This window comes from Acomys russatus, chromosome 25, assembly GCF_903995435.1.
Source record: "Acomys russatus chromosome 25, mAcoRus1.1, whole genome shotgun sequence".
NCBI lineage: Eukaryota > Metazoa > Chordata > Mammalia > Rodentia > Muridae > Acomys > Acomys russatus.
Window position 1 is genome coordinate 14,157,740 of NC_067161.1, and position 16,663 is coordinate 14,174,402.

The 16,663-nt window shown below is 51.2% G+C and overlaps 1 protein-coding gene across 1 annotated transcript; it reads left to right on the plus strand.

Moving 5' to 3' along the window:
* The first annotated feature begins 457 nt into the window (after positions 1-457).
* Positions 458-6,928, plus strand: Bod1 (biorientation of chromosomes in cell division 1). The gene is made up of 4 exons (XM_051167391.1): positions 458-871; positions 2,775-2,899; positions 5,015-5,211; positions 6,178-6,928. Exons 1-3 carry the CDS (start codon positions 473-475, stop codon positions 5,208-5,210), a joined length of 720 nt encoding a protein of 239 aa, XP_051023348.1. The 5' UTR covers positions 458-472; the 3' UTR covers position 5,211; positions 6,178-6,928.
* Positions 6,929-16,663: the final 9,735 nt, after the last annotated feature.

Consider the following 16,663-nt stretch of genomic DNA (forward strand, 5'->3'; position numbering starts at 1 on the left):
GTGCTACAAGTTGTCCTTTGAGCTCCACACAAGTGCTGTAGCACGCTCCACTGCCCTTTCTTGCCACACAAAATAAATATAAAGTTAATTTTGTTAAACAAGATGATTAACCAATTGTTAACCAAATTTCCCAGATCATATTGTTCAAGGAGGTCGTGGGAGTGGAGTCCATGCCAAAAGCACAGGCTGCCAGGCATGGAAACAGAGCTACTGAATCACAGTCCTTAAAGTATAAACTCGTAATCTTTCAATCAGCTCTGCAGGTGACCGTCACGCATTGTGTAGAGAGTATGATTTGGGAGGCTGCAGTGATTGATTAGGTTCGAGCCATTGCACTCCAGCCTACAATTCCCAGGCTGTCCCGCAAACTAGCGCGAGCGAGCCAATAGCCTGCCGGGAGTTGTAGTTCCCAACGGCCAGACCCAACTTATAAGAACTTGGGCTATGGCTCCTCGAAACCAACCGTCCCACAATGCAAAAGCCATCTGTGACGCCATTAGACGCGCGCCAGCAGAGCGCCGAGTGGGGAGCGTCGTGGGTCCCGCCGCCTCCCAACCTGCCGTCTCCATCGCCGCCACCTCCGTGGGGCCCTCCGTGTCTGCTCAGCGAGGTCCGCGGCTCCCGGAGGAGCAGCCGAGCGCGGGGCCCGGTACGGGCGCGGGGTGCGGCCATGGCGGACGGTGCGGGAGCAGGCGCGGGGGCCCAGGCTACGGGCCCGGCGGCGGGCTCGAGTGGGGCAGGCAGCAGAGTCAACCCTGCTTCGCTGCCTCCAGGAGACCCGCAGCTCATTGCCCTCATAGTAGAGCAGCTCAAGAGCCGTGGCCTGTTTGACAGCTTCCGCCGGGACTGCCTGGCCGACGTGGACACCAAGGTATAGTCACAGCGGGGTCCATGGGTGATGGCCACTCGCTGCTTTGATGTTCCAGGTTCTGGAGTAAAACAAAAGGCACCTCGGGAGCCTCCACAGAGGTGCGCCGCGCGGGGCGGTACCGGCGCCTTCTAAGTAGCACACACCTGAGAACTACTATTGCCCTTCTTAACAGCTGTGATTTTTAGACCAGTCGCCTTTCAGAACTTGGAGATTCTTTTATGGCTACATACGCATAATCCCCCTCCAGACCCAAGAAACGTGTGTCTTTACAAAGATCGGGAAAGGCAGCGTGCGTTAGACGCTCCAACGGGTTCTCTGAGGTTCCCCACCAGGGACGTGATTTTTAAGCACGGAATGGATTGGACGGCAGGCTGATAGTTACTCCCTTTCCCTAGGTGAATGATTTGCAGACTTGTACGAGGTCAAATTGGGATAAGCCATAGACTCAGCACCCTTATTTTGTGCCCTTCAACTAATTTAAAGGGAGCTAATGTCTCTGTTAGATCCAGTGCCAAAGGCCAGTCTCTCCAGTAAAAATGTTGGTTCACCTTACTTGGAAAAGTGGTTTGAAATGTGTGTCAAGGGTCAGGCATATAGTAGCAGCCAGAACATTTCCTTTTCCCTTTACAAATTCCCTTGCCAAGCTTAAGGTGCTGGAGTTAGGAGCCTCTTTGCTGACTGAGAGGGCATCCTAGGGTAGTAGTTGCTTCTCCTGCTCTTAAGGCTTGCAGGTCACCTAAGCCAGCTGGTCCAGATGGGCCTCAGCTGGGGATCTGGCTGTCAGCTACAGGCTGCCTGGGCCTGCCTTATGCCTGCCTTATGGCTTTGACATGGGCTTAGGTCTGCCCTACATATACACTTTGGGGGCAACAAGCACCACATGTAGGCTGTCCTCTCTGCTGTGTGTTCTCATGTAGGGACCAGACCCATGCCTGACAACACAGCCTTGTTTCAGTCAGCCACGCCTGACACCACCCAGCGTGGGTGGGTGGGGAGGCATTGCCTGTCCTTGGTAGGATAGGAAGAGGCTGGGGCTCCGAATGTTGTTTCTTGCACTCACTAGGTAATTTCCTAGTCTTGTTCTCAAGCATGTGGGAGCCTTAAGAGTAAGTGCCTCAGGCTCCTTTGAGGGTCACAGCTTTGCCTGGAGACCTCACGGACCTCCCTTGGCTTTAGCTGTAGTGACCTCTGCTGAGGCTTGGTAGGCCTCTTTATTTGGAGGGGGCTTGGTGTATTGCTGTAATCACTCTTTGTGAGTTAAGCAAGTAGGAATGTTTGCATTTTAGGGATGGAAATTACCAAGACTCAGAAATTAGAAGACTCCTGAAAAAAAACAAAAACAAAAAAAAAGCCAGTGCTTTGCCTACAACCCAGTTCCTTCTCAGAAAAACAGCCTGCACCTACCTTTGGCTACACTGCAGCCAGAGGGCACCTTTGTTTCCTCCTCTAAACTTGAAAGGCTATGTTTAAATGAGGGCAGGTTAATGCTAATAGACTCTCTACCATGGAGTTTCTTTAAAAGTAGACTGGTTTATTTTGTTAACGCTCTGCACTGTGCCTGCCTAGCTACCCAATGCAGGCACCCTCCTGGCTGCTGATACATAGCTGCTGTAGCGCAGAGTGAGTTCTGAGATCAGGCCGATGCGTGTTTAAACAAGAAAAGCGTGTTTCTGTGAAAAGCAGTCTTCTGGTTGAGGATGATGGCCCAAGCCTTTAATCTCAGCACTCAGGAGGCAGAGGCAAGTGGATCTCTGTGAGTTCAAGGCCAGCCTGGATTACAAATCCAGTTCCAAGAAAACCAGGGCTACACACAGAGAAACCCTGTCATGAAAAACCAAAAGAAAAGCAGTGTTCTAAATGACATCATCACATACACTAACATGGTCTCTTCTGAATGTCTTAGCCAGCTTACCAGAACCTGAGGCAGAAGGTGGATAATTTTGTGTCAACACATCTGGACAAACAGGAGTGGAACCCTGCAATGAACAAGAACCAGTTGCGAAATGGCCTGAGGCAGAGTGTGGTTCAGTAAGTAAAGAAACATGAAGGGCCCAGCATGATGCCTCACAAGCTGACTGAAGTTCTTGGGGGTCCTGGCCCATGGTGCTTTGTCGCTGGCTGCTCCCTCTGGGCGTGCATTCAGTGGCAACTCTGAAAGGCCTTCCGGAGTGTAACACTTGATCTCTCTTTTTTTTTTTTTTTTTTTTAAGCTTTCAGTGTAATCTGAACGTGAGAGTGAGTTTTCTACCCAGATGGCAGTATTTCTGTGTGGGAACTGAGTTTTGTATGTTCTGTGACCATGGCTGCTAAAGTGTGGTGACAGTCTGCAGGAAGTTGTCCTTTTTTTTTCCCCCGCCCCTTAAGACAGGGTTTCTCTGTGTAGCCCTGGCTGTCCTGGGCTCCCTTTGTAGATCAGGCTGGCCTTGAACTCACAGAGATCCACCTGCCTCTGCCTCTGCCTCCTGAGCACTGGGATTAAAGGTGTGCAAGACATTGTGTTTTACAGAAACAAACTGAACCTTTTCTAGAGCAGGTACTGTAGAGAACTTACAGGAGTGGTCCCATTGTCACTGGCACAGTGGGGTAGCCGTGGGTCCCAAGGTAAATTGTTTCTGGTCTGTTTCATGTCAGCTTTGGCTTTTAGCACCAAGGCTTACGTCCAGCGCCTCTTCCCTCACTAAATTGTTGAGTAAAAGCTATGGGGTGAAACTCTAGAAACATCAGGAAACTATGGTGAGAAAAGCATATGTTGGAAGGCTAAGGTGTGACTGCATTTGCTAAGAGTGCAGAGATGCGTGGCCAGTGGGGGAGCTGGGCTGGGAGAGCCGAAGCGCAGGGCCTCTCGTCACGCTGCCCAGTATCTTAGTTATGCTGGCGCATACCCTAAGCAACCCACGTGGTAAATTTGTGCTGTAAACCCCAGAGGCCCATACGATAGGAGCCGATCCCCAGTGAGGCGTTGAGGTGGAGGGAGCTGGTAGAAGGTGTGGCACCATATTAGCTCTTTGAGGATCATTTGTTGAGTTCAGCCAAATGTGATGCTGCCTTCCTGTCATCTCTGAGGTGGAGAGCTTAGGAGAATCAGGCAGGCTTGGTTCTATACTGAATTCCAGACCAACCTCAGCTATACAGTGAGACCTTCTCAGAGAAAGAAAGAAAAAAAAAAAAAGGACGAGTTCAGCCATTTTTCTCAGTAGGCAGTGTCACTTGGTATGCGCATGCTCACATGACAGTGGGATACAGGTAGGGACCTTCAGCTGACCCAGGCTGCCACCAGCCACTAGCATCACGAGCCAGGTACACCTCTTTCTACGTTTCCCAGCCTCAGTTCTTTTGTTATGGCAACACAGTGCAGGTCACCTACTACAGTCTGGGTTGTGCTGGTCCCTGTTGTGTGTTGCGTAGGTAGGCATTAACACCGGAGATGTAAGGGTAGGGTGCTGGAGTCTCCTTGTATGTTTCCTTGCAACTTTTGACTTTACAGTGATTTCAAGATTTAAAAGCTCTACAGATAGACAATGATTTTTGTGGTAGTCTAGCACTCCCTGTGTGGTCTATAGCCATTGCAATTGGGATCCTGGAAATACAGTCACCACCCACGTAAAGCTCTCTGTGCAGTAGGTGGGTGTGACATCTAAAGCCGCCATGCTGTCCTTCCTGGTCTGCTCCCTCCCTTGTGGGAGATCTCAAAAAGTAGGGGTCAGTAGCCACCCTTTATTGAGAGCCACACATGGCGGGTCCAGTCGTGTGGGTCTCACCGGCCATCACACACATCTGTCGCCTGGTTTGTATTGGATGTTTGAGTTGCTGCTGGAAGCCACTTCTGCCTGCTCAGTGTAAGTGCTGAGGATGATGGAGGCAACACAAGGCTGACTTTGACTGCAGTCCTCACTCCACCCCTGTGGCCAGGCTCTTGCTTGTGGTTTGTCACATGTGTTGGCCTTTGGGGCACTCTGCTCAGCTTTGTACAGAGTCCAGGCTGTGTTAGAAATGGTAGATAGCAGGCAGCTGTGAATCCTTTCAAATGAAAGACCAGTGCCCTAAGCTGTGCGGGGAGTGGACGTGCTGGGCTTGAATGGCGCCTGGTGCTTATCAGTGCAAAGGCGAACTCTTGAGAACTCAGTGATTGGTTTATCTCTGTAGGTCAGGCATGCTGGAAGCAGGAGTGGACAGGATCATTTCTCAGGTAGTAGACCCCAAATTGAACCACATCTTCAGGCCACAGATAGAGCGGGCAATCCATGAGTTCCTGGCCGCCCAGAAAAAAGAAGCTATGCCAGCTCCCCCTCCTGAACCTGAAAGCCAGGATCCTCCAGCACCATCCCAAGATGCCTCCTAAGGTTTGGTACCCCATCTTTCCTCTCTGGCTGGCTGTTGTGTGAGATGGTTAGAAATGGAGTAAACTGTGACTAGAAGTGTGTTCTGTGACAGAGCCAGCATGCAAGTCAACAGAGGCACCCTTATCAGGAACCATGTGGTAGCTGGCTTACACGGGGGTAGGTGGGGAGGGGGCTCACGTGGAGGTCATCTTCTCTGAAATTGTTTACATGTGGCTCTCTCCTGGCCTTGGCTGACATTCGTGATTTTCTTATGAAATGAACTAGCATTCCAAGTGCTGTCTCATGTGAGGTGCTCATTGTGAGCTCTGCGTTTCCATATTGCCATCGTCAGTTAACATGCAGTTCTCTGCCCTTTGTCTCAGGGTTGGAATTAATTAATTAATTTATATTTTTAGGTTTTTTAAGACAGGGTTTCTTTGTGTAACAACCCTGGCTGTCCTGGACTCTTGTAGACCAGGTTGGCCTTGAACTCACAGAGATCCACCTGCCTCTGCCTCCTGAGCACTGGGATTAAGGGCGTGCACCCAGCTCTCAGGGTTGGAAATTTAATCTAACTTTAAAAATTAGCTGGAGATACAGAGATGAATGCTTGGCAGGTTTGGGGAGCCACTGTGAGCAGCAGACCTGTCACCTGTTGTCACCACACCCCTAGGGAGTGCTCTGCTGCTGGTGTTCTCCTAAGTTGCTAAGACACTGCTACTAGTTCATTGGGTAAGGGAGGCAGTTAACCAAGGCCTTTTAACTGGGTGACTGAAGGTTGCAAGAGCTGCTGCAGGGCACTACAAGTGGGGCTGGCTTCTTGTGCCTTTTTGGAGAGGTCCTTGATCCACCATGGAGTGTAAAACATTCATTTTAAATCTTTCTCGTGTCATTGTTAATTTTTTTAAGGAACAGATAGTCAATAAATATAGGCCCTTATCAAAAGTATCATTTTGACATGATTATCTTTTTTTTTTTTTTTTTTAGACTATGCCTGATAACCTTTGGAAACCGCCATTTAATGAAGAAATGGATTTCTGTTTCATATGAATATAACCTTAGTCGACCAAGTCACTACTGATGTCAGGATTTGGGCCTTGACTTGGGTGGCATCCATGTGGATGGAAAGCAAGGCTGCTGCAGTGGGACAGTTGTCTGTGCTTGCTCATGCTTTGTGCCTCCTTTTGACCACCTGTCAAAGGTGTGACCCCGGTAGACACTACAGAGGTTTTAGCACTACAGTGACCTGGGCTGTCCTGAACAAACCTTTATACTTGAACACGAACGCTGCATGTGGATGTTAGCACGTGTGCGCTGCAGTATGCGGGAGGCAGGCTGGAGGCTAGTGGGTTAGGACAGCCAGCAGCATCGGGAGCAGCTGTTTGATGGTGGCTTTGATGTTGTTGCTACAGTTTGGGGCTGGGGTGTGCAGTGGTCAGCATCAGTAGCCTTAATGTGGTTGTGACCTTTCTGTGCTTGGGGATTTAGCAGTTTCCTTTCCCTTGTCAGAGGTAGCGTTGGAGCCCTGGAGTGAGTGAGGAGGCTGAGACTCGGGTACAAGGAAAGCCCCACAGCCTCTGTCCTGGCATCTCCCTAGCCACAGGGGCAAGTCACTGTGGTTGTGGTGCTCAGTTCTCGTGTTTGTGTTTTTAGAGAAACAACTGCTAATAAATAGCAGACGTTTTGCAATAAAGTCATGCAGTGATCTTTCCTGAAAGCCTCAACAGAACCATAGCGCCTCTGTCTGTGGAGGTGACTTCCTTTCCTTTACCTGCCTGCCGACTCCATGTGCAGCAGGTGACTTGATGGGACTGAGGGACTGGTGGCTGGAACTTAGAAGCATCTTGGCTCAGGCTGGACAGTGCGGCTGGTCAGGGGCTGGCGATGTCTGAATGTTCTGACACATCTCGAGCTTGGATGAGAACCAGTGTCCCCTGAGTATCTCAGGGCATGTTACGACTCAAAGTCTGGGCAGCCTGAGGTTTATGTTTCTTTTTCTCTTTAATACATTAGTTATTGGCCTGGCATGAGATGGGGTGGGGTAAGAAGGTGACAGGTTACACGTGTGTGCAGCTGTTGAGCCTCTCCTTCTACCATATGTGTCCCAGTGGTCACGCTCAGATCATCAAGCTTGGTGGCAAACATGTTTACTCACTGGCCCAAACGTTTGTATCTCACAAGCTCCCAGGTAATGCTGGGCATTGAGTGCAGCAAAGATTGCTTCAAACTAAGAAGCCCTGTTCATATGAATATGCTGCTGACAACTGGGCTGACTTCTTGGGTCTGGGGATTGGAGGTTTTGTGGTGCCACGGGAGAACCCAATGTCGCACCTGCTAAGCACATGCTGTACAGCAGAGCCACACACCCAACCCGGCCTAACAAGATTTAGCCCAGCTGGTTGCTCTTCACTAAAAGGAATGTTTCCGTTCCACCGTTAACACAAATGCCGTGAGTGAGACTACTGCCTGCCAAGAACTCAGCAAGATGGTTGCAGCAACTGCACCTGTTGCATTCAAGCTGGCCCCGCCCTCAGCACTGTGAGCGAGACCTCAGCAGTGTGGTTTTCCCCTCCCGGATGCAGTCCATCTCCATGAACAGGCTGCTGGCCTTGTCAGTCGGGACAGACACCAGTGTTCTCAGCAGCCACAGGCCTCTACCCTGTCATCATGCATGTGACAAGAATTGTGTCTCACTCCCAGAGGGGCTTTCCTTTAAGACTACAGACCTGTGACTTCCTGAGGCTCTGCAGCTATTTCCCACTGGCCTTGCCAGTTGTCCCAACACTGACCTCAACCAAGTAAAAGAAGACAGAATCGAACAGCTAGGGAAATTTCCTGCCTACAGATTTACCCAACTGTGTGTTTTTAAGCAGGTAGGTTTTGCTCTGCAATCTGTCATGTTGTTTCCATTACTGAAGGAGGCCTGACCAGATGACTGAAGTGTGGACTTTCATGGTTACTTGCCAGGAGTTGAGGCTCTCCGCAGCTCTGTCATCACATTAAGACTCAGGAGAGCAGAGCCTTGTTGGATTAGAGAGGCACGCACGCCTCTGCTCTTAGAACAGAGCAGCGTCCTAGCTGGATCAACCGGAAAGGGGTGCCCATGTCCCCCAGGTGAGCGTCTTCATCTGCTGGAGGTGTAGTCAGGACAGCCCAGCGAGGCTTGGGGACAGGAAGGCCTGCTGCCTCAGCACCAGGATGCCAGCCAGATCTGTTTAGACACTCAAATCCTTTGGCTTCATCCCAAGACCTTAGAGAAAATCACGTTCCAAGATGAAGGGCAGTCTTTCCCCAAGGAGGGTTAGTCCACCAAAGCCGCCTCGCCTGCTCAGCGCCTTGCCTGCTCACTTCTTCCTGCAGTGCATTTCCTTCATGTTCACGACTCCCACCCAACTCCTGTTTTCATTCTTCAGCAAGACATGCATTGCCAGTGACCTAAAGCAATTTAGGCATCTTCCCCCTACGTGGAAAAGCCAGGGCAAAGCTGAGGGGAGCCTGAGGCCCATCTCTAGGACATGACCAGCACTGGGAACATGAGGATGTGAGTGGGCTGGGCCTGGCTACACCCGGGGCAGCAGTGTGGTGCCCTCTGAAGCTCACTTCCTTGCCTGGACAAACAGCGGAGGCTGCAGCAGGAGACCTTAGCTCCTGGCATGTTTCTACTCATGAGTTTGACACTGACCCAGCCCACCGGCTCCTGGAGCCAATCCTGTGAAGGCCACATGCTCAGTATGACGTGTGGCTTCTATCAAGGCTTGCTTTTGTCACTGCCTTGTCCTTAACTAACTCAAAACTCAGCACGTTATTAACGTGCCCTACATTACTCACCAGCACTGAGCTGGAGAACCACCAGATGACCCCAGAAGAACACGTGGACACGAATTCCCAGAGGTAGTGTCATATAACCCCACAGAGAGAGCAATCTCCAGATCTGCAAGTGTCAGAGGCATTTCAGGACGTCTTCCCCAAGGCAGGTGATCTGCCTTGTAATGATGGACTAACCACGTGAGTCATGTGTCTGTTCCAACACCTCCATGGTGAGAATGCATGTCTCTGGATTCTCCCACAGTCCCTTGCAAGGACTTCCTTTGGATCTTTTGGCTTAGCCATTCTGGCATGTAACTTAGCACCTAAGTGGTCTTTTGATGCAGTGAAGCTCGAGACATTGCAGATTGGAACCACCAGAAGAGATGTCTGTGGGGACCCAGCAAAGGTCAGGGATTAAGTGTTGGAGGCTGGCACTGGGATTGGGTTTGAATGACGTTGAGCTAAAGAAGGGCTCTGGCCGCCAGAGTTGACATAGCATGTCGCCAGTTGTCAATCACAGCATCTGGGCCAGTACCTTTAGGACTGGCCTCCAAGGCCACGTGGTAGCAATTGCAACTTTTATCATATTGCCTGCTACCTTGTCCGTCTGCTGACTCTGGGCACCACAGTGCCTTTGGCCATCCATCCCAAGACACTGCTTTTCACTAAGAATCTTACACTCACTCACCAGTCTTCTCAAGAAATAAAGGAACCAAGCGCCCAGCATGGTCTTGTACAGTTTCATTTGAGTTTCACAATCCTGGAAGGATGGTCTCCATTTTATGAAGAAATCAAGGCTCACATGGTGAAGGGCTTTGCTCACAGCCGGCTGAGTCAGACCTGTCCTCCCTACACCCTTGGTTACTCTTGTTAGTTACCACGTTCAAACCAATATCCGTCCTCTGGGGTTAACTGCCGTTCCAAACCCGGGCCCCATCAAATTAATTCGAATTCTGAATCCAGTGGCCTCATCTGCCACATGTTTGTCGTAAGAGGTGACCAGGGCGCGGGTGAAAACTAAAAGCTTGTCTTTCCTTCCTGTCAGAATTCCCTTACTTTTGAAGGCTGCGTAAGTGCTCAGCTCCGTGTATATATTACATTTTGAAAGCCTGGCTGATGTTTGGGACACACACACAAATCACCTAAGACACATCTCAGAACACGCAGTGTGAGACATCTGCTGCTGAAAGCCTTTGCTCTGCTCTCTAAGGTCATGTGAGCTCCCTCTGAGCCAGTGATGACAATGGAGGAGACAGCCCCTGCCATGTAGCACGGCTGGTCACCTGGTCAATAGAGCTGGGGACCATGCCAGCCTGCTGGGTTTCCCACATGTCCTACCCCACCTCCACATGCTTTCTGTGTGCTGTTGAAACTCAGTGTCGTGTCTGGAAAAACCTGCCCATGTCTGATCTTACCCCGGGGCTCCTTCCCCACCACAGCGTAGGCCACTGCAAACTTGCCCAGCAAACTTGGTGAAAGTCCACGGCGTTCTTCTCATGGCCTCTGAAGCTAACAAATGTATTTATAGCCTGGGAGCTATTAATAGGATTTTACTGGTTTCCATTCTAAGCCTAGATCTCTCCACAAATGCTCGGAGATGGGTGGTAAAAACGTGGGGAATGTTATTGGGCGAAGCCTCCGTGAAGGGATCATTGTGCAGCGCTTACCCCAGTTCACCTCGTTAAGTCTGCGTAGTTAAACACATGGTTTGTTGTAAAATGAGTCCTTTGACACCGAGGACTCAGAGCCACTACTCTGGCCTTTGCCCCTGCCTCCTGCCACATCCCCAGGAAGATGTGTGCGCAGTTGACACTGGTAACATGGCTCTTTTTATCCATACAGCGGACAGCTCCAGGAGACAGGCTGGACCACACAGAGTGCTGTTTGCCCAAGCCAGTTCTGGGACAATGTGGCCTTCAACCACAGCCAGCCTTAGAAGCCAGCTGTCTGCTTCCCCTGTGCTCAAGCCCAAACCTTAGAACTCACCACTCCACTGAGATACAAGGTCTCCCCAACCCTCCAGGGCGGCACATGGCCGTCCCAGCCTGCAGCTACACCGAGCTGTGGCATATCAGTTTGGCCACCACAAGGTGCAAGGGAGACGTGTGATAAAAGCTCTGAGGGCAGCAGACCAACCCCTGTTCTTTGTGTGTGTGCCTTCTGAATAGCAGAGACGAAATGGAGTCAGGGTGGGGAGCTCTCCCCTGACTCAGAGCCAGATCTAGGCCCACTCACACTATAGGAGGTGTCAGAGAAGGCAGCAGGCCTGTGCATGGAGATTACCAGCCTTGAGGCCTGGCTACAGCCCAGGGCTGACCCATTCCACCTGAACTCTCCCACACGAAAGTAGGAGTGCTGTTGTAAATCAAAGGAGGTGAAGCATCAGCTGGCCAGGACCACAATCTATACAAGCTTCCGAGGGAGCCAGGGGAGGCATGGGATGCTCGGCGGCCGTCTTACAGGTGGTTTTGGGGGCCTGGCCTGTGATCAGTGAGCGCCTCTACTGAGCGCTCAACCTGCATCCATGGGCCAAGGCTTGGTGCTGCTTCAGTGGAGGGAAGGGACAGGGGCAGTGGGCTGGGCCAGCTGGGGTTATGTGGCTGCCATAGGATAGAACAGGGCAGCCTTAGGGTAGGGTCGCACAGGGGCAGATGGGGTGGGGTGGGGGTCGGGTGGGGTAGGGTAGAGCTGCCATAGATGAAACACAGGCCACAGGAACCCAGGACCACTGACAACCATCTTAACACTCCAAAGATTGGGACAGCCACGATCCCCATCTTACACAGCTGCCCCACCCAGTCTGATGACTGCAGAGGCTTAGCTCAAGAAACACCTGTTTCCCCCAGGAAGCCATAGAAGACTCTTAAAGGGAAGTGGCCCAGGGGAGGAGGGGGTCGGGGGTGGGGGGAAGGCTGGGACAGAGAGAGCTGGATGTAGGCCGCTCTTGACTGGCAATGTCACAGGAGGCAAACGCTGCCTGTGTGACCCATGGAGAAGACACGCCTCTACATCCCCCGCCTCGCCCCCAGCCTGCTTATGACCCAGGTGGAATTTGCAGCTGTCAGGTGACTTTTTACCTCCCCTAGCCTCTGTCCCTGACTTGTGGAATGGGCAGTGGACGTTCAGCCTACAGGAAGGGGAGAGGCCATGCCAGTTATGTGATCGCTAAGCACCCAGTCACCAAACAGCAATTGCTGAGAGACTGCTCCTTGGTCTAGGCAGAGCCAGGCCTCACCAGGCAGCAGTGCCCTCAGAGACAGTGCCATGGCCTCGCGGCCAGGCTCCTCCCTCACAGGTCGAAAGAGTGTATGAGGTGCCCCAGGTATATCAATTCCTACCTTAGAAAAGTCACTGGTCCTCTCTGAACCTTAGACTCATCTATGAAGTGCGCTTGAGGATCACAGACTGTGTAAGCTGAAGCTATTGGCACTCGTTTTACTAAGGGGAGCAAAATGGCCAAAGTGAAAACCATGTTTGACCTCAGAGGGATCACTGTTCAACGTCATAGCTCCCTGGCAGAGCAGCTGAGCAGCTTTAGGTGAGTGTCTACACCTCTCTGTTCCTCCTGCTTATGAAGCAGAGGCATGGGGAGGTGCCCGTGCTGCTCCCACAGTCTGGGCCACAGTGAGATGGGGTGCCTATTCCTGTGACTGCCTGTGGATTCCACTCAACAGAGCCAGGCCCTGGTCTGACCTTATTTGCCATCACTTTGCACTGTGTCCCCAGCCTTTCCAGCCAAATGGCCTAAAAGGTGTCTTTGTGGGACTGCCACCCGGGCCCAGTGAAGAGCCAGTGTCATCCATGTTTCTCTATAAACAGCTCCAAAGTAGTGAAAAGCACCCACTCCCTGGTGGTCCTGGAGGGATGGCCATGCCAGAGGTCAGCTGGAGGGTGCCAGCCGGTTTGAAGGAAATGACAGAACTCAGGGACAGAGTAGCCATAGAAGACCCTCAGCCAGGCAGGGAGTCCTGTGGGTACTGAAGCCAGAGGGTGAGCATGTCTCCTCCCTGGGTCCTGCCACACCTGGTACTCGGCTCCTGAGCACTTCAGCCCCAGGCAGGGCTGACCTTGAGATACCCAGGCACCTCACATGCCCACTCTGATTCAAGGGATGTCCCAGAGAGAGTGTCATCATCCCCCATCACAGACAGGAAGAATACATGGCTGGAACAGGACGACGCCAAGCCTCATCTCCTTAGCTTTCAATCCCTCAGCCTGCTGCTGGAAAGTCACCCCAACAGCCTGGAACCAACTCCAAAGCCTCCTTCCCCTTCCCCTCACTTAAAAAATATAAATACATAGCTGGGTGGTGGTGGCGCATGCCTTTAATCCCAGCACTGGGGAGACAGAGGCAAGTGGATCCCAGTGAGTTCGAGGCCAGCCTGGTCTACAAAGTGAGTCCAGGGCAGCCAGGGCTACACAGAGAAACTTTGTCTCAAAAAACAACAAACAAACAAGCAAACAAACCATATATATATATATATATATATATATATATATATATATATATATATATATATATATATATTCATTTAGTGCTACATGATATATTATTTTGGTTTTTAAGTGTATGGATGTTTTGACTGTGTTTCTGTGCGTCACATGTGTATTTGATGTCCAGTGAGGGCAGAAGAGCGTGCTGGATACCCTGGTACTGGAGTTGCAGATGGTCGTTAGCTGCCATGTGTATGCTGGGAATTGAATCTGGGTCCCCTGGAAGAGCAACCAGTGTTCCTGACCCCTAAACCATTTCTCCACCCTGACCCTCACTTTTGTTGTTTGGTTTGGTTTGGCTTTCATTTTGGTTTTGAGGCAAGATTTCCTGGAACTTAGATTCTGGGATTCCAGATCTGAGCCACCATGTCTGTCTAACCTCACCCTTTTCTTGGAATCCAGCCCATACCCCACTCCCACCCCCGTGAAATACAGCCATCCCTCAGCATCCCAGGTGCGATACTAAGTACTAAACCCACAGACACTGGACTCTTTGTAAAACCATGCAGCCTTTGTGTAGAACCCAGGCACATCCTTGCCTATACTGCAAACCCTGTGTGTACAGCTGGTGATAACCAACCAAAGGCTGCTGAGCAGTTGGGGCGCAGGCAGGGGAGGTGAGGGGACATGCATCCGGCCAGCGTGTCTGTTCCCTGTTCTACACACAGTCGGTGGAATCCAAAGATGCAGAACCTACTTGCAAAGAGGCAAACAAAACATGTTCATCGTTCTTATTAGGGTGTTCTTGCTGGAGACAGGAAATCCCCCCAAGAGGATGCTGGAGCAGGTGGCAGCACTGAACTCTCAGTTCCTTGATCCTCAAAGCCTGGGCTCTGAAAGCAAGGGGACTGGGATTAACTAACATGTCCAGGCCACCACTCCCTCTCCAGAAGCCATGCAGACAGTGATGCTGGTGCGTGTGTGTGCGAGCATGTGTGTGTGCACGTGTGTGCACGTGCATGTCTGTGTGTGGATGCACAAGTGTGTGCGTGCGTGCATGTGTGTGTGTGTGTGTGTGTGTGTGTGTGTATACAGGTATGCACATGGAGGCCAAATGAAAGCCTTGGCTGTCATTCCTCAGGCACCTTCACTGGCCTGGAGCCTGACGGGAAGGCTCACTTCGCCAGTGAGCCCTAGGAAGCCTTGTGTCTTCCCCTCCCCGGCACTAGGATTATGAGCACATGTCTGACCATTCTGGAGACTGGTCTAGCACATCAGCCCCCGTTGGCACAAATTTGCATTTTATTTTATAGTTGAAATTGGCATCAGAGCTCTGTCATGAGCACAGCAGGGGCTGTCCCCAGGAGGAACTGGCACATGGTAGAGCCTTGCCTTCCTACTGTTTAAGGGGGAGGGGCACCTAGGGCCAAAGCTGTGCACTTTCTGTGTTGCTAGAGGAAAAGCAAAGATGAAAACAGTGGGAGATGGAAGAAGCCACTCCCAGGAGGAGCTCTGCATGAGTGTAGAAAAGCCTTGTAGCTGCCCACCATGACGACAGAGAAAGGGCCACTGGCCTGGCCAAGGGACCCAGCAGAGACCAAAGGCAGCACTCCATCCTCCTATTTATCTCTGTGTCTGTGACAAAGGCCCTGATGCCACTGATTAGGTGTCGAGTGGCACCACTTCAGTTGGGACGCACACTCAAAAGACACATGGTGTAATAACACCACTTTCACCGTGAAAGGGAGCTGTCCCCTCTGGGGTCTTCTGAAGGAAATTGCTTGTTTCTCTCTGAGGTGATTGAGATGGAAGAGGAAACTCCAGAAACATGTGCACACATGAAAGGCATGTGACTGGATGCTCACAGACAACAGGCAGGTGTCTCTCCCCGAGGGAAGGAAGGAGAGGGAAGCCTAAACAGGAAGTGAGAGCCAGGAAGGAAATGTGGGCTGTAAGGGGTCTTTGTGGAGAGAGACAGCTGCAGCGTGGCCAGGCAGAGTCAGCCGCAGCCTTCTGAAAGGGTATCTTTATATGTTTCTTGTTGGCGCACAGTGCCAACCCAGTTTCTTAGTCTGTTTGTGGGTGAGGGGATGGCTTGTGAGTGCTTAAGGGGAGCCACATTCCATCAGACCCATGCCCGCCTGCCCTGTGTTATTCTGGACCTTTTGTGTGGCTTGATTTACTCAGTGCTCACAAAAATCCTGCCGGCCAAGCCCCATTTTCCAGGGAAGGACCAAGAAAATGGATGCACAGCTCAGGGCTCACAGTGATGACAACACTGCAAGCCAGGCAATCCTGGCTAGACCTAAGCAAAAGGACCCTGCTCAGGCCACAGGTACATGTTAGAGGGTCCTTTCTGCATGTGTCCACCTGAACCCTGTACTTTGTCACCAGATGCATTCAAGACCTTAGACTCCCATCTCAGGCAGGGCCATGCTGGCTCTGATGAAGAATGGGGGAGGAAGCTGGCTGTGGTGATGCAGGCCTTTAATCCCAACACTTGGGAGGCAGAGATGGAGGCTGGTAGATCACTGTGAGTTCGAGGCCAGCCTGGCAGCCTGGTCTACAGAGTGAGTTCCAGGACAGCAAGGGCTACACAGAGAAATCCTGTTTTGAAAACAAAACAAAACAAAAAAAAAACGAGACCAAACCAAATCAACCAACCAACCAAACAAACGAACAAAAAACCCAAACCAACCAACCAACCAAAAAGAATTGGACACAAGAGCGCTTAACACTGGCCACCATGGTTTGGATATGAAATGTCTCCCATAGACTCATATTATATTTGAACATTTGCGCCCTAGGTGATGGTGCAGTTTGGGACAACCATGGAACCTTTGGGAGGTGGAGGCTCATTGGAGGAAGGATGGATGTCACTGAGGGAAGGCCTCAGGGCTTTATCTCAAGTCCCATTCTGCTCACTCGCTGCTTCCTGTGTGTGACTACAGTGTGATGAGCCAGCCTCCTGCTCCAGCCACCAAGCCTTGCCTTCCTGCTGCTGTGTCGTCCTCCTCTGTGACAGATGGTATCCCTCCGGACCTGCCAAACAGTTCAGTGTTTAAGGGTCATGCGGCCTCTGTCGGAAGAGGAAATGTATTTATCGCGACTCAATGCTTTTTACAATCGGCCGCTTTGGGGACGGCTTGCATACATCATGTTACCTTAGCTTGCAGTTAGAGAAAACTGGTGGGCACAGTCTACAGTGAATTGTCCAAGGCCAAATACAAAT